Source organism: Marmota monax, unplaced genomic scaffold (genome assembly GCF_021218885.2).
Source record: "Marmota monax isolate L192 unplaced genomic scaffold, Marmota_monax_Labrador192_F-V1.1 WCK01_AAM20220418_F8-fsc00205, whole genome shotgun sequence".
Lineage (NCBI taxonomy): Eukaryota > Metazoa > Chordata > Mammalia > Rodentia > Sciuridae > Marmota > Marmota monax.
The window spans coordinates 348,407-366,149 of NW_026692417.1; the positions used below are offsets into that span (position 1 = coordinate 348,407).

The 17,743-nt window shown below is 43.1% G+C and overlaps 1 protein-coding gene across 1 annotated transcript; it reads left to right on the forward strand.

Moving 5' to 3' along the window:
- The first annotated feature begins 7,708 nt into the window (after positions 1 to 7,708).
- Positions 7,709 to 12,997, forward strand: LOC124091578 (keratin, type I cuticular Ha3-I). Its single transcript, XM_046442651.2, has 7 exons — positions 7,709 to 8,105; positions 9,528 to 9,610; positions 10,021 to 10,177; positions 11,035 to 11,196; positions 11,289 to 11,414; positions 11,576 to 11,796; positions 12,583 to 12,997. The coding sequence occupies exons 1-7, from the start codon at positions 7,758 to 7,760 to the stop codon at positions 12,683 to 12,685; spliced, it is 1,200 nt and encodes a 399-aa protein (XP_046298607.1). The 5' UTR covers positions 7,709 to 7,757; the 3' UTR covers positions 12,686 to 12,997.
- Positions 12,998 to 17,743: the final 4,746 nt, after the last annotated feature.

Below are 17,743 nucleotides of genomic sequence, written 5' to 3' on the forward strand. Positions count from 1 at the left end.
ACCATCTTGAGAGCCTCCTTCCCCGCCATTTTTCTTTTCCAACTGCGATAATCTTGGCACTTACAGTGGTTTATTTTACCGCCTGGCTGGCTCATCCATTGTCACACCCACAGCCCATTGTGCCAGGGCAGTGGGGTAGGTTGCTAAAAGGCCAAAGAAAGTGCCCAGAGATAGCATATGAGACAGAGAATTGATTGGGGAAGATGTACAGGAGATCACTGGCTGTTCCGAGCAGAGTTCAGTAGTGATTGGATGAATAGAGTAGCACTTCTGCCCCTCCGGGCACGTTGCCAAGCCATGCATCCTTTCCCTCGGTGTTCTGTCCAGTGGTGGCCAGCTGGACAAGTGACATGTGTCATTTCCGCAGTTCCCTTGATCATCAAAGCTCAGTCCTTGTCCCTGATGCCCATCTAATAAGGAGGGTGAGGTTTTGAGAAAAGAGAAAAAAGAAGCTTTATTGCTTTGCTAACAAAGGAGCACACACAGTGGACTCCTGTCCCAGAGGCTGTGACTTTACTGCCAAAGGGCACAGAAGGCTTTTAAAGAGGTAATACTAAGGCCACACTCCAATGGTGCCCTGTCAGGAGTCACAGTTCATTTGTAATATTGAGAGACAGCTGCTTATTAGATCCTCTGGTGTCAGCTTTAAAGTACAGATTCCTTCTTTTTCTGTGGTCAGTGAGCTGAAGGCCAGATAATTCAGCCTAGTATGAGAAGAAGGTTAATCTTGCTTCTGCCATTATCAGGGAGGGGGAGAGGGGGAAGAGGAATGAAAAAAAAATGTCAGTTTAAAAACAAACCTCCAGTGGCAGAGCAGCAAGGGTTATGGTCAAAGCATGAAGTGGACCCCTGTTACACCCTCAGTTCCATGCCAGTTGCCACTGGGACAGGGTTTTATATATTGGGCTAGAGAAGCAATAGTGTCACCAGCATTAACTTGCTAAGTTTGCTTGTCTCATCAGCATCCCACGGAGTAACTGACATGGTGTACATGCAAGAAAGTAGCTTGCTACAGACAGCACTGACTTGCCCTAGTTTGCAGTGTGCCTGGAGAATACCAGTGTTCTTAGGATAATATGTGTCTGGACATTCCAGCCAGGCTTACTGTCATTGTTCCTTTATCTTGGATAGGTTTTAGGAGCATTCAGGGTCTTTTTCTTTACTTTTCTTTCTTTCTTTCTTTTTTACTGTACCCCTTTTCTTTAAGATGGATACATGCCCCTCTTCAAGTTCAAGTTTATTCCTCTCTCATACTTTGCTTACATCTATAATGATCTCCCATAAGCTCTACATCAGTTCATTTCCTCTAATTCTAGAGGCTAATGTTCACTAGGTATGCACATTAATTCTACTGTACTCCCCCCCCACCCTTGCCTCACCTTTGAATTTTGGAAGTGGTCAAGTTTATAGGCTATACTGTCAATTATCCATTTAACTTAACTCTTTCTGATGGACAAATCCATAGTCCGTTACCTATTGCTCGTGCCTGGTACTGGATGGGGTAATAAGAAACAGATACCTGAACTCCATTCCTGGTCATAGAATGTTTACAGCCTGGAATGGATGGATGGAAGGGACAGTCCTCCTGGACAGATGTCAAGGTGGCTCAGGGAAGGTATAATAAAGGATTACAAGTTTCAGAGGTGCGAGAGGGTGCAGAAAGAGGCTCCTTGAAGAAGGGAGCATCAACCAGGGCTTTGAAAATGGGAGTGTCCAGTTCACATAAACTTTGTCTGCCTGCCTTCTTGACTTCAGGCCCTTCAACGGAGATGCTATCACCTAATTAAAGCTTACTACAAGGCGTGGGTTCCTGTAAGTGGAATAAATAAGGACGGTTAACACTAACGGGGGTTCATGAAAAGGTTACGAAAATGATACACTTCCTATAGTTTTGATTTCAATAAAGTCTTACTATACGATATTACCTTCATTCTGAAATAAAGTTTGAAGGAATATGTTTGGACAGAAAAGTGTGTGTGTGTGTGTGTGTGTGTGTGTGTATGTGTGTAGGTCTGAGGGAAAGTTTCTCCAAGCATGATTTTTGCTTGATAAGGAGATAAGGAATAAGGAGGAGTATTTAGAGCCTGATAATCCAATGGCTAGCTTGGAACAGGGGATAAGTGTAGTGGCGGAAGGTGAAACTGCAAAGTAGGACCACATCTGATAGTGCTCTGCATGGTTACCCATGAGATTTTCATGTAAAATGGTTGCCATATGATACCTCTAGCCATGTACAGAGGTTGGGGTGTGATAGGTCCCAGATGTTGGTAGAGTTGGATGGAAGAGAAGGATATAAGGATGATCAATTAAGAGACTGCTGAGAAACAGCAAGAACTGAGATGGGTGAAGGTGAAGGGGCAGAGCATGGGTGGATTTAGAAGCGTAATTTAGGATGTGGAAGCTGATCAAAAGTAGAACAGTGGAGAAAAAAAAGGAAGGAAACACTAAAGGGATCAAGCACTATATTAATCAGTGTTCATCAAAAAGGGTGAATCAATAGGATCTATCTATCTATCTATCTATCTATTTCTAGATATAGAAAGAAATTCATTATGCAGAATTGGCTAATGTCATTATGGAGGCTAAAAAATCCCATAATGTACTATTGCAAGCTGGTGGTGTAGTTGTGTTCCAAGTCCGAAAGCCTGAGAACCAGGGGAGCCAATGGAATAAGCTTCAGAGTTTGAAGGCATCAATGTCTGAAGGTAGGAGAAAATGAATTTCTACCTCAAGAAGATGGAGTAAGTTCATCCTTCAAATACTGTCTTATTCTTTGGGACCTCAATGGATTAGATGATGCCCAGTCATGTATGTGAAGGTGATGTTCAAATATAATCCCTTCCAGAAACACCCTTGCAGATACACACAGAAAGAATGTGTTAGAAGCTATCAGGGCATGGCTTCGCTCAGTCAAGCTGACTTGTAAAACCAACCATCAGATACACCTCCTACGGGTTTGAAGTTTTTGGACCTTAGAAAATTTAAAAAAATTATGGATCTTCAGAGGAGAGGGAGAGAGCTTGGGAAGAATGACTGGCTTTGAAGGCAATGTTAGAGAATCATCTAAATTAAGATGGTCATTAAGACTGTAGGAGTCAAAACTGTCAAATGGAAGATAGTGCATCTTTAGGGACCATTAAGATGAAAACAGAGCTCACTAGAGGCTCTCCGAAGTCTCTGAAATGAGGCTCATCCCTGGTTTTTCCTGGTCTCTTAAGATAGAGGTGACATCTTGGTATAGCAGTAGGAGGAGGAAATAGAGAAGCAGCTGAAGGGACACAGAAGTTAAAAGAAGTCAGAGTTTCAGAGAGGGAGTGGTCAACAGCGTCCAGGTCAGGGAAGATGAGAATGAGGCAAATCTCCTGGATATAGCCACTGGGAGAAAACTGGTGACTGCAAAGAGATAGGGTCTGTGGGATTCTGGGGGAAGAAGTCATATTTTAGTAGCCGCCCTCCACCTCCTGCTTTTGGTGCCAGGGATTGAACCCAGGGGCACTTAACCACTAAGCCACATCCTTAGTCATTTTTATTTATTTTTTTTAAATTTTGAGACCACATCTGACAGTGCTCTGATGGTTATCCATGAGGTTTTCTTATAAAATGGTTGCCATATGTTACCTCTAGCCATAGACTTAGGTTGGGGCATGATAGGTCCCAGAAGTTGGTAGAGTTGGATGGAATAGAAGGATACAAGGATGATCAGTTAGGAGGCTGGTGAGAAACTGCAAGAACTGAGATGGGTGAAGGTTGCTCAGGGCTTCGCTAATTTGCTGAGGCTGGGCTTGAACTTGTGATCTTCCTGCCTCAGTCTCCTGAGCTGCTGACAGGTGCGCTCAGCCAAATTACCTGTCTTGACAGTGAAATTATTGCAAAAGTTCACCACAACATATTCCCACTAAGCACGAAGCTTACTTTCCTTCATGCTCTGCATACTACTAACAATGTTTTAACCTCCGTTCTTTCCCCAGACCTGCAATGCAGTCTACAAAAACAGGTCTTCACTCCTTCTCTGAGTTGTCCCTGAATCCAGCTTTCCCGGGAAGGCTCGCATCATTAAGTTACATTGTCCTGGATTGTTTCATGCTCTTCTCTTTTATTCTAGACAGTAAAGTTAAAAACATAGCCTAGAGGAACTTTGCATTTTTCTGACTTGGCTTGGTCCCTGATATCCCCCCAATTCCATTCCCATTGGAAGCCCAGGACTGAATGTAAGAGAAATAATGGAAGCTCTGAGAACTAGGGCAGTAGGACCTGAATCCAATTTTGAGTATCCGTATCTGTTTTTGCTCAGGCCATCTGCTACAGTTTGGATTTTAAATCTCCTTCAGAAGACCATGTGTTAAAGGATTGGTCCTCATGGTGGCACTATTGGAAGGTGATGAGACTTTAAAGAGGTGGGGCCTAATGAGAGGTCCTAGGTCATTGGTGGATTCCCTGAAGGGGATTGTGGGACCTGAGTCTCTTACTTGGCCATGAGATGATCCGTTTTGATGTGCTCTGCACTCTTGCCATGATGTGCCACCTTGTTACAAACCCAAAGAAATAGGGCCCATTGATTATGGACTGGTACTTCCAAACCTGTGAACCAAAATAAACATTTTCTTTTTATAAGTTGATTATCTCAGTTATTTTGTAATAGTAATGGAAAACTGGTTAATACACCATCTTACAACTGACCTGCCTTGTTTTCCACCTTCTCTCCTGATGGTCCTCTATTGGAAGCCCTGTTGAATAGAGCCTAGATCACCACCATGATTTCTTCCTCAACCTTTATGAAACAGCCTGAGAAATCCCTAAATCCTATTCTTATGAATAATGAGGCTGTTCCACCCCAGTGGGCTGGTATTGATATTGGGCAGCAATACTGCTTTTCTTATCCCCATCTCAGATCCCTTTTTGACATAAATCAAGTTTCTTGCTTCCTGGGAGCCCTGTGATACCACTCCTATTTCTCCTTACCATCTGTAGATATTAACATGTAATTCATCTGTGAGTAGCTCAATATGTTACTTTGTGTTTCCAAAAGAATATATTTTCCATTTTTCATGGTGAATGACTACGAAATGCAGCAGGACCTGGCCATCATGGAAGATGATTTGGGGAAGGAGGCGGGATGACTTCTCATGACATTAAAGCCTTGTCACAGGGAGGGTGACATCAGCAGATTTGTTCTGACTCCTCTCTATGGTTAAGTACTACAAATGGTGAGTCTGCATATGATCTCTGACATGGAAATAGCCACGGCTTCCATAATAAATTGTATCCTTAAACCTCAAATGCAGTTTGCTCACATCTTAAGACCAGAAGCCTCAACCACAGCGTCTGCCACAATTACATGGGTGGTTGTCAAACCTCTTTGGTTGTTAGGAATTAATTTGCTCATCATGTTTACTAAAGGGTCATTGGCCAGAGACAATAGTATCACTATGTAAAGGTGAGAATTCCCAGTACACAGCAAATGGAACAGATAAAAAGCAATGGCCTCTAAGTATTCCCAGGAAGTGAATTGAAACCTGGGTCTTTTCTCAATAGACCTAAATATCCTCAGCCATCATTCCTTAACTACCATGTTGCTCTGTAGCAATTATGGCTAGTTCTACTCCACATGTGGAAATAGTTGGGTTTTGTAAATTGTTTTCTCTACTTCTGAAGATACAAAGATGCTCATCTCTGGATTATTCTACTCTGACAGAGGTTGAAGCTATAGCAATGGTTATCCAGATCTTCATGGACATATTTTCTAGTCTATAGCACACTATCCCTTTCCTATTCTTCAAAAAGTTCCATTGTCTGGACTTTTCTCTTATAAGTCCTGAGACAGAGAGAACAAGGGGAGAAGAACAGGTGATTAATAGAGAAAAACAAATGAATTCAACCATATGTTTTATGTTATTTGATCTCACCTCACTTGACACCAATTTTAAGCCAACATACCCATCCCACATCCCTCTTATGGAGGGATCATTTTACAGGTAGAGAATCAAGCAGGAGGGGCAGAGTATTATGGATTTTTAACCTTGGGGAGGGCACCAGTACCTCCAAAGCATTTGATTTTGAAGACCACATATTTGCTCCAAAGCTTCAATCCTTTATAAAAGCACATAACCCAAGAAAACGCACATTATTATTTTTACAGCCACAACTTGCTTCTGACCCTTTAAAGATGCTACTTGGCTTGGTTGTTTACTGTACTCACTAAGCTTGGTCCCAAATGACATGTGGCTGGTTCCAAAAATAAATACACCCTTAGAAGATGGAGATTTGCATTCCATGAGGATAACCAAGAGAATGTGACCCAGAATGCATAGGCACGTTTGAAGAATGGGTGATCCGAATGATGGCTACCCAAGAAGAATTAGCATGTAGCTTCTAAAAGGAATACGTCCTTCATATTTGGAGCACTGATTAAATATAAAATTCTTACAGTTCATAGCTCCATCTGGAAGAATATAAGACAAGAACATGTTGCCAAAACATACTGATGGTCATGAAATGTCACCTAAACCTGTGAAAATATGGTGGCTTTGCAGGATCACATCTTTTGGTTAACTAGCCTCAGGAATTTCTATATTAGATTAACCAGAAGTTTCCTTTAAAAAGAAAACTTCTTGAGGGTATGGTGCATTTCTTGCTTAGCAAACTTCTGTTAGAATAGAAATGACTCTTGGTTCTTTCATAGTGAAGAACAGACTTGTTATTTCTTGGCTCTTTCTAATTTAGGATGATATTTCATCTAGTAGTGATTGAGTTCCACTGATCTCAACCAATTTCCACATTATTGCATCTTATAGTGAGAAGATTGGAATGGATGGATAATACAAAGTGGTGGAGAGATCATAGCCTTTGGAATTAGATCTGTATTTGAATCCTGGCTCTCCCATGCAGGAGTTCTAGAAAGTTGGGGACCCTATCAGAGGCAGCCCTGCAAATTCTTACCAAATTTTGTGAGGCCTGAAAGAAATAATGTGTATGAGGTTCCTGAACATAGTGGGTACTCAGCAAGCAGAAGCCACAGCCAATTAGAGTCTCTCTGTGTGTAAGCACATAGTATGGTGCTACCTACAGTAGGTGGTCCTAAAATGTGAGTTCTCTTGATATTTTTGTAAGGATTGTAGTAGAAATGGAACCTGGAAAACTCCTGCAGCCCTATAGGAAGAAGGTAGAGTTGTCTCCCTCTGCCTGGATGTAATGGCCAAGAGACACTGAGTTGGATGGCCTTGTGAGTCTTTTCTGATCGGAGCTTCCAGGATTCCCTACTAAACAGCCTTGCTTCCAGAGAGGATTCCTTAGGTGGCCCCTCTCCCCCAGAGTCCTAACTGAATATGAGCTGGATAAGGCACAAATCCTTCCTTGTTTAGGAGGGAGAGATACAGAAGTGACCCCAACACTGGAGGACAGGGTATGGTGTTAATGTACCCTATCTTAATGCCCCATGAATAAGTGCTGCTGTTGGCAAAGTTGGTTACTTTGAAGTTAAACCATGAAGCTCTTACTTAACTAACTAGCATGATTGGTGAGGAGTCCTGACTTAGCAAGAAGCCAGAGTAAAACATTTTATGAGGTCAAGGACTCATGCAGGATGGCTAAATAACAAATGGAAAAATTGGTAAAGAAGGAAAAAGGAGGGTAATGCTTTATGTGGTCACCACACCCACTACTGACAGTATATAAAGCCCTGGAGAGGACCAGGAGTTACACCAGAGAAAAGAAATCAGGTTTTGAAACTGACTTTCAGAGCTCTGCTCCCTCCCAGCACCATGCCTTACAACTGCTGCCTGTCCAACGTGAGCTGCCGCAGCAGCTGCTCCTCCCGGCCCTGCGTGCCCCCCAGCTGCCATGGCTGCACCCTGCCCGGGGCCTGCAACATCCCCGCCAACGTGGGCAACTGCAACTGGTTCTGTGAGGGCTCCTTCAACGGCAGCGAGAAGGAGACCATGCAGTTCCTGAACGACCGGCTGGCCAGCTACCTGGAGAAGGTGCGCCAGCTGGAGAGGGAGAACGCGGAGCTGGAGGCCCGCATCCAGGAGCGGAAGCAGCAGCAGGACCCCTTGGTGTGCTCCAGCTACCAGTCCTACTTCCGGACCATCGAGGAGCTCCAGCAGAAGGTGAGGGGCGGGCACTGCAATGCTAACTTAATGAACTTTATCCAAATTTCCCATATCGGCTTCCAAGGGACTCTAAGGCTGTTTGCAGCCAATGTTGACAGTGATGGAGACATAGAATCCACTGGCTTAGATAGGACACCAAATAGCCTTATCCATTTTGGAATCACTATGAATGGGACTAGGTTAAGGCATTGGCTACAAATTAGTCACAGACGTCTTACATTGTTTTTTTTCTTTAACCTAAAACCCAAATATCTGCTTTTTTTTTTTTTAGTTCTATTATGACATTTAATCTGCTTGTCAGAGAATTATAATGTGAATTATAATGTGTATCTGAATCAGTACTTTGAGCTAGTGGTTTCCTGAGTGAGTCCTCAAAGACTGTATTAAGAGTGTCTTTGGTAAAGCAAGAGAGCCATTGACTTCAGAAGCCTTGCTAGTATATGGAGACACACACACCACTCTCTAGAGCAGGCATGTATACCAGTGACAATGCAGTGTCATAAATGCAGAAGAGGGTGCAAGTAAAGAGAGAACATGGAGGTGGGACTTAGAGAGCTCCCCAGAGGAACCAATATCTGAGTGGGGTTTGAAGGATGAGTAGGAGTTTATACCTGATTGCATGAACATTTGGTTCTTGGAAGGACTTTTCCGTCCACTCTTGCATAGTGCTGGCCAAGTGAATACCAAAGGAGGGTCATGCAATATGAATATCATTGTTTATTTACCCACAGTTGGCATGTGTCAGGCACAGTGCTGGGGTGGGGGATAAATGACTATGATAGCATCTTTCTTTCAGGAGCTCAGGGCTAATAAGAGAGAGCAGTATAGAAACAAATGACCATAAAAGGCTCTAAGGAGTGAGTGCCACTGTAGAAGACACATGCAGGAAGGGGCCACCTGGGGACGCCAGAGAGGGAAGGGGTTTTGCCAGATAGAAGAGGCATCTAAGGGCATTTAAGGTAGAGAAAGAAGCTTCATGCAAAGCATGGTCAAGCCCACAAGAGGAGAGTGGAGAGAAGTAGTAGGGGATGGAACAAGGTGGTGTGAGGATAGTGTATACCCAGTTGTCTTGGTTGCCTGGGACTTGTCTGGTTTTAACATTTCAGGAAATTTCTCCGTCCTAAGCAAACTGGGAGGGTTGGTTGCCCTACCTGAGCCTTGGCTACCCACCTATCTCAGTTCCTATAGGAAATCAGACATAGACCAAGAAGAGTACAATTCCTGACATTTCATCTTGATTGTTCTAATTTTGAAATGATCAGTTCTATGAATGAATCCTCCTAGCATCACCAAACTGAAAATCTGAAAGGACATCAAGCTATTGGGAAGGACTGTGGATGAAAGAAATTGCTTTTTGCTTTAAGTAACAAGACGTTCCTTTCTTAGCATAACTCATTTCACAATTAATCCCATCCCCAGATCCTGTGCAGCAAGTCTGAGAACGCCAAGCTGGTGATGCACATTGACAACGCCAAGCTGGCTGCCGATGACTTCAGGACCAAGTAAGGCTCAGTGATGACCCCGGCCGTGTAGTGACAGGCAGGCAGAATTACAAAGTGATGAGCTCCCTGTCCTGGGAATGTTCCTGCAGAAGCTTCTAGATGATGCTGGGAGGGCTCGTGCACTGAGCTAGAGTTAGGTTAAAAGCCAAAGTCTCTTCACCTAGTGCTAAGATTGTGTGTTTTACGGTTAGTTAATGATAGATGCACCCACACACAGGCAATCCCACCAGCATCTCTTTGGTGGGTCTCACTGAGGAAGTAGGTCTCCTTACCCAGCATAGTGGTGCTTTTCCTTTTGGAAAACTTTTTAAAAATTCAAAATATTTCAAGATATAATGAATTTGACTAGGTCAATGCAGTAAAGCTTAAGAAAGAGAGTCTTCCTCCTTGACCTTGGGCTGTGTGCACAGGTTCGATACGGAGAGGTCCCTGCGGCAGCTGGTGGAATCAGACATCAATGGCCTGCGCAGGATCCTGGATGAGCTGACCCTGTGCAAGTCTGACCTGGAGGCCCAGGTGGAGTCCCTGAAGGAGGAGCTTCTGAGCCTCAAGCAGAACCATGAACAGGTAAGAAAGTCCCAGCCCCCAACATCACAATACTGAGATACACAATACTCCATGACACCCCTGAGAAGGGTAAGGTAGGTTTTTGGTGGCTCAAAACATACTTGGGGGATTATTGTGGAATGAGTCACATGTTGATCTCTTTCACATAAAGGAGTGTGGTCAGCTTATCACCAGGGGGCCAGATGTGTGGCCAAAAGCCCACACAATGATCTTTAAAATACTTGCTACTGTTTGATAAGATTTATTGTCTTCCAAACAGGTACTAAATTAATATCAAGACTGGAAGTTGATAGCACACTTCCTTATCCTCTGTGTCACCTAGATAACTGGAATCCAAGCTGGATAAATGGATGGATAGATGGATGGAAGAATGGATAGAAAGATGGGAGAAATGAAGGAACTTGGTGGTTGACTGAGATCTCATGGTTGAATGCAATATTAGGAAATCAGATGCATGCCTCGAACATTCTGTTTTCATGAGGAGGAGACAAGCTGTAGAAGACAGTACATGAAAATAGAAGACAGGAAGTGGATAGGAGATAAACCTGGATTCTCTACATTTAAGTAGCAAAACCGATTGTCATGCCAGGCTGCTCACAGAGCAAAGGGAAAATCAGAAGGAGATGGAAAAATTCTGGAGTCAGAAGAAATATTAGCAATAATTTAATCAACCAGTCTCCTGATCTAGATGAGGAAAGAGACTATGAGAGGAGGCTGAAGTCACCAGAGGTGACTTACCTAGGTTTTACATCAACTAGATTTCGACTTGCACTTCCTAATTTCACGTCCCACCACGTGGACTGGACACACTTACACACATTATTTTGTGAGTTCAATCTTTCCTCTCCCTCCATCAGGAAGTCAACACCCTGCGTTGCCAGCTTGGAGACCGCCTCAACGTGGAGGTGGACGCTGCCCCCACCGTGGACCTGAACCAAGTGCTCAATGAGACCAGGAGTCAGTACGAGGCCCTGGTGGAAACCAACCGCAGGGAAGTGGAGGAGTGGTTCACCACCCAGGTGGGCATCCGAGCACCTGACCACTCGGGACCTAAGGCCCCAGGGCCCTTAGGGCAGGGTCTGATCCTGTCTCCTCCCCTTGGGTGTTTCAGACTGAGGAGCTGAACAAGCAGGTGGTGTCCAGCTCAGAGCAGCTTCAGTCCTACCAGGCGGAGATCATCGAGCTGAGGCGCACGGTCAACGCCCTGGAGATCGAGCTGCAGGCCCAGCACAACCTGGTGTGTATTGTTCAGACCAGCTGGTGAGCAGTGTGAAGTCGGGGAGGCAGACTCACCTGTGGGCCACACACTCTCCTCAGCCCTGGAAGCTGGTGACTTCTTTGGAAGCAGTTTTGAAGGAGCAGCTCCTGACACTCCCTTTGTTCTCTCCCCCACCACAGAGGAACTCTCTGGAAAACACGCTGACAGAGAGCGAGGCCCGCTACAGCTCCCAGCTGTCCCAGGTGCAGTGCATGATCACCAACGTGGAGTCCCAGCTGGCCGAGATCCGGGCTGACCTGGAGCGTCAGAACCAGGAGTACCAGGTGCTGCTGGACATCCGGGCCCGGCTGGAGTGTGAGATCAACACATACCGGGGCCTGCTGGAGAGCGAGGACTGCAAGTGAGTACCCGGAAGGCACAATTCTACTCAAGGATAAAACAGGACTCCGAGGACCAAGTTTCAGTGTATCTGTAGAAGCCAGGGTTTTACATCCAGCTGTGGGAAAGTCAGGGCATTTATTACTAGCATCACCTGGGCTGAAATGATTTTCTGTTAAAAAAAATAGTTATGAGTATTTTCTCCACTGGTGAAAATCGTCCTTTGGCTTCTGCTGGGTAAATAATGCTTTACATCTTCAGGGATGGCTTGTTGTGTCAAAAAAGAAAGCCATGCTTAGCAATCACCCATCTATCTGACTTAACCAAAACATTCATATCCATTGCTTTCTTGGTCCTTGTTAGAACCCTTTGGAGCAGGCAGAGGGCATCATTACAACCATCCCATAATAAACATTTGAGTGTCAGAAGGGAAGATGACTCGGTAACTAAGAAGACACACCACTGTCAACTAACACAGTGTTTATATAACCATAATATATATTTTTTGGGGGAGGGATTTTTTACGCTTGTCCCATTTTGTAGACTGGAGGCTAAGGTTCACAGGGATGCAGTGACTTTCCCTTGTCTCCAGGGCTATGGAGTGAAGGCTGGGATTCTACCTCAAGTGTTCTGTGCTCTTTCCTGCCACGGTCTCTGTACTTTGTAGAAGGAGTGATCTAAACAAGGCTTGGCTTCCTAAGACATTGGGGAGTGGATTCTACTTGTTCTTATGTCTCTTTGGGTTGAGCCCCCTCTCTTTTTAAAATGACTCTTCTCATGATGACGATCTAATGATTCTGTGTCCCAGGCTGCCCTGCAACCCCTGTGCCACCACCAATGCCTGTGACAAGCCCATTGGACCCTGTGTCACCAATCCTTGCATTTCACGCTCCCGTTGCGGGCCCTGCTAGATACCCAGGGGCCAAAAGGAGGATTGCATGAAGACAGAAAGACCATCGATGGACCACCTCAGCCTCTCTGACCCCATGCCCAGCATCGCCATGAATCATGGCATGGAAGGAGAACAAATGCCCAGCGCTGTGACCGGGTTCTCAACCTGAGCTCCCCCTGGGACCTCTTCTCCCAGGGCCTTTCTCTCCGTGTTCTGATGGTTTGAGAGTTTGGAGCTGTGAAGGGGCCACAGGAGGTGTATTGTGGATCTCTCTGATGCTTCTGCTCTTCCTGTAGTTTCCCGAATCTCCTAATAAACTTTCCTGTTGCATATACAATTCTCATTTGTATTCATCCTTTTCAGTGTGTTCACGTCGTATGTGCTTCTTGTAAAGCCTCTTGAAAGCAGAGAGGGCTTTATAGATTCACCCTGTCCTAAAAGGTCTTCATCATGATTCATGAACATTCACTGAGCCTAAGGAATGCCAGTATCTACTCAGGATGGCATTCAACTGGCAGGAACACCGAGGCAAGAGGCCTCATCTGAATACAATAAAAACATTCGTCATGGGACATTACTCAGTAGAATGCAATGTGTAACATTTATGGAAAGTTCTATGTTTTCTTTCCCAAGATCCCGCAAGATGAGGCCTGAAGTTAACATTTACTGAACACTTACATCAGGAGCTCTGCTACTCAGTTTTTCGCTTACATGATGAGGAAGAGTGGCAATAGGACTGAACCCAGAGTTCATTCTCCATTTGGCAATTAGGTATGAGGTGACTAGTAGGGAAGGAAACTGATTTCAAACAAAAACCCAGAGCTTTTACGTCTTCCTGAGGATACATGGTACTATTAGTCTCAAAACCTTGCTGAAAGCCAGGTGCGGTGGTGCACACTTATAATCCCAGTGGCTCAGGAGGCTGAGGCAGGAGGATCGTGAGTTCAAAGCCAGACTCAGCAAAATCGAGATGCTAAGCAACTCAGTGAGACCCTGTCTCTAAATAAAATACAAAATAGCACTGGGGATGTGGCTCAGTGGCCGAGGGCCCCTGAGTTCAACCCCTGGAACCCCACTTCCCCACCAAAAACCTTGCTGAAACTCTCCTTGGGAAACACTGCATAACTCATGATAGTAGAAAGGCCTATCCTTTATATTCGAGTCATTGTCAACAGATTTTTAAATCTGCATTTTTTTTAACCACTGGAGCTAAATTTGAATTTTGGCACCTTCCCTAAATTATTATCTCTCTGGTGTCTGTGAATTCTAAAGGTGACAGACGTGCTGTATCTTGTTCCTATTGGTGCTTTCTGATGTCTTGCCAAGGTTAATGGCTCCCATCACTAGACATGCTGTGGGAGGTGCCAAGGATTCCACCCCTGTCCCCAGACTGACCAACAAGCTAGTTATGTCTCCTCTAGTGCTGTGATGACGCCGCTGCAATGTTAGTCTTAAATTCTTGGGTTCTCACATTCCAGTTCTTTTGATGCTGGTGTTCCTTTGTTGATGTCGCTGGGCCTCTGGCCCTTTCTTGGAAAATCATCTGGGTGACACTCCATGCTGTGCTCGGGGTGTCCTAGATCCAGTTTGGCCACTCCAGCCTTCTTCATTCCCAAGAGCCACCTCATGCAAATCACCCTTGTCCAATCTATCCCATCACTTCTCCTATATGCTGGGACCCCTGTTCACTGACAGTGACCTTGCAGTCACCTTTATCAGGGTCCACTGCCTCCCAAGAACACTGTTCTATGCCTGTGAGTGAGAGCCCAAATTTCTCCGCATGGTAGATACATGGTGATTTATTGTTCAGTATGTAAAGTACTGAACAAAACTTGGTATTCATGCTGGGGTAAGAGTGTTCAGGGGCACTCTTCTTAGTTCTTTACTCTGCACTGTGTTTTCTTTAGTGGAGAAGAGAAAGCAGTGAGAAAAGTTTTTCTCAGGGCAAAACCAGTTTAGTTTCTGAGATATCTGAGTAGGGTTTAGTGTTACTACTCTGCTCACACTTTGGGTGAGAGTATATTGGCTCTAAAGTGCACTGTGACATGGTTATGAACTATAATTGGCACCTAGTGTAACACGCAGGGCTGCTATTTTCTTATTGTTTTTTATTTTATTATTGTACTGGGGCTTGAACCCAGGGGCACTCAACCACTGAGCCACATATTCAGATGTTTTAAAAAATTTTTATTTTGAGATAGAGTCTCACTAAGTTGCTTAGGGTCCTCACTAAGTTGCTGAGGCTAGCTTTGAACTTGGGATCCTTCTGCCTCAAACTCTTTATCTGCTGGGATTACACATGTGCGCCACCATGCCCAGTTCTTATATTAAATGGTTAATTATGAAAAAATTTCAAATATGTAAAAGTACAAAGTCTAAAAAGACACCTATAAGTTGATAACTAAGATTGAAGCAATCTTAACCTTGTACATAGTTACATCATCTCTTTGATATTTTTAAAAAGAAAGGTGTTGTTATGGATTGAGATAAAACCCTGACTATATCCATTCCTTTTTCCCCCTGTCTTCCAAGAGGTTTTCCCTAGATTGGGTGGAATATCATTCTTCAAGCAAAACATTTCTAAAAATTATACATGGATGCATTTTTTTGGTATGTTTTCCAACTTAGCACTTTAAGTTAGAAAATGTAAATAGTATAAATATTGCCATTAACTTTCCCCATTCAACATAAAGTTTCTGAGATTTATTTATTGTGATTCATGATGTTCTTTTCACTTACATTAACTGTGAAGTATTCCATAAGGAAAACTAGCCAAGTTTTTATCCATTCCATTGCTGGAGGATCATTTTCTATTTTAAAAAATAAAAAAGGAACATCCTTGCCAATATGTCCTGGTGGGCCCATGTGAATGTTTTTCTGGAGCAGTGATTCTCAAAGTGTGATTCCTTGGGAACCTCTTAGAAATGCTGTTCTCCTAGACCTACAAACCCAAAACTCTGAGAATGGGACTAGCAATCTAAAATTTTAATGGCCCTCTAGGAGATTTTAATATCTTTAAACTAGAGGAGTGTCATCAGACTTAGTAGATTTTGCCAATGAAATGTGAGTACAAAGGTATCTTGTTGCCCTAGTTTGCAGTTTTCTTAATTCTAGGGACATTATGTGCTGTGACCAGCATGGTCATTAATTCAGAAACCAGTGAGGGGTGATGGGGGATGAAGAAAAGACAAACAGACACATGTAGAGAGAAAAAGCTGGGACCAGGTGGGCAACCAAGCTCCGTTGGGGTTTGACTGAGCCAGAGCTAGCTTAGCATGTTTATTATATAGGGTTTTGTCAACCAAATGTTGTTTGTGGGAAAGTTTTGGCAAAACAGGCAATCTGAAGGACTCAGGACTGGCAATACATTAGGGTTATCTTGTTATGCTCAGAAATTTCTATTTCTGGGAGCTCGTGCCTGAGCTTAAGGTCTTGACTGATATAGCTGTGCACCTTTGTACTAGGCTTCCCCTGGCCAGTGTCACCATAGCAACCGGGCCATCTTGACCTGTACTTTTGCACAGGAAGTTCCCAGTGCAAACACAGCCACAAGAGAGTCAGAAAGACCATGATTCAAATCACGGCTCTCCACAATTATGTATTAAAAATGTTTTTTAAATTGGTTGTTCAGTTTTCTTCCCTATATTTAATTTAACTCAACAATGTTTGAGTACTTATGTTTGTGCCTGCTGGACAGACCAGTGAACAAAATAAAGACCAAATCTCTAGGAGTTTACTTTGAAGTGGAGGAAGACAGACAACAAACAGGTACAACCATCAGGACCATGTTAGGTGGTGTTTGTTAAAAAGAAATAAATCAGAGAAAGGACAGAGAGGGGTAGGGGATGGAGCCTTTGTGAGTAGGGTGTTCAGGGCTCCTGATATCTGATGAGGAAAAATAGGGCTTAGTCCATTTTATTATTGACATTTATTATTTCAAAAATTATTGGAATTAATTTTTGAAATCTTATTTTGTGCTTTCTCTTAAGTAACATTCTTCTTTGCTTATTGTTTCTTCATTTCCCAACATCTAGCCCCAGTTTAATGTTTATTCTTAACTTTTAAAAGTGCACATTTGACTTAATACTATCTAATTTTAACTTACCTTTCTTTTCTTTCATATAAAACAAGGCCCATGAAAGTTTGTATTTGTGTTCTTTAATTTAACTTCTACCTTGCTTTATGCTCCAAAATTTGGTCATTGTCATTGTTTAGAAACACCTGAATGTGCATCAGTTCATTTCTTTAAAAAAAAAAATGCTTCTGGCACTTTCTCCCTTCTTTCTGGTTTCTATTTCCTGTTTACCAAAATACATTCTTTGATAGTTCTTATAGAATATATAAGTGGTAAATTATCTGTTATTGTCTGAAAATGTCTTTTGTTATGGTCACTCTTAAATGATGGTTTAGTTGGTATGAGGTTCCAGATTGATATTTCCAAAAATGGATCATACATTAGACCATAAAGCAAATCTTAATGAATTGAAATAAATCTATGCATCTTATCAGATTATAATGGAATGAAACTAGAAGCAGCAACAATAACCTCAGAGTTTGTATGAGCACATGTAGATTGAACAATGCACTTTAAAATGAACAGTGGGTCACTAGAGAAGCTAAAAGGGGCTGTGCACAGTGCTGCTCCCCTGCAACCCCAGTGACTTGGGAGGCTGAGGCAGGAGGATCACAAGTTCAAGGACAGCCTTGGCAACTTAGCAGGATCCTCAGCAACTTAGTGAGCTCCTGTCTCAAAACAAAAAATTGAAAAGAACTGGGATATAACTCATCAATAGAGTGTCCTCGGGTCCAATTTCCATTACCAAATAAATCAAAGGATAATTTTTTTTAAAAAAAATCTAGAATCAAATAAAAATGGAAATGCAATGTACCAGAACCTGTGGGATACAGTGAAAGTCATACTAAAAAGGGAACTTACAGATTTGAGTGCCAATATTAAAAAAAAAACAGTGATTGATCAATTTATGTGTATGTAAGAATATGGCATAATGAATCCCATTATTACGTATAATTATAATGTACCAATAAAGGAAAACTAAGAAAACAAAAACAAGACAGA

Excerpts from the sequence above, each read along its gene's own strand:
- LOC124091578 (XM_046442651.2), top strand. The coding sequence starts at position 7,758 with ATGCCTTACAACTGCTGCCTGTCCAACGTGAGCTGCCGCAGCAGCTGC. Across the intron at positions 9,611-10,020 it reads GCCGATGACTTCAGGACCAA|GTTCGATACGGAGAGGTCCC; the intron begins GTAAGGCTCAGT and ends CTGTGTGCACAG. Across the intron at positions 11,197-11,288 it reads AGGAGTGGTTCACCACCCAG|ACTGAGGAGCTGAACAAGCA; the intron begins GTGGGCATCCGA and ends TGGGTGTTTCAG.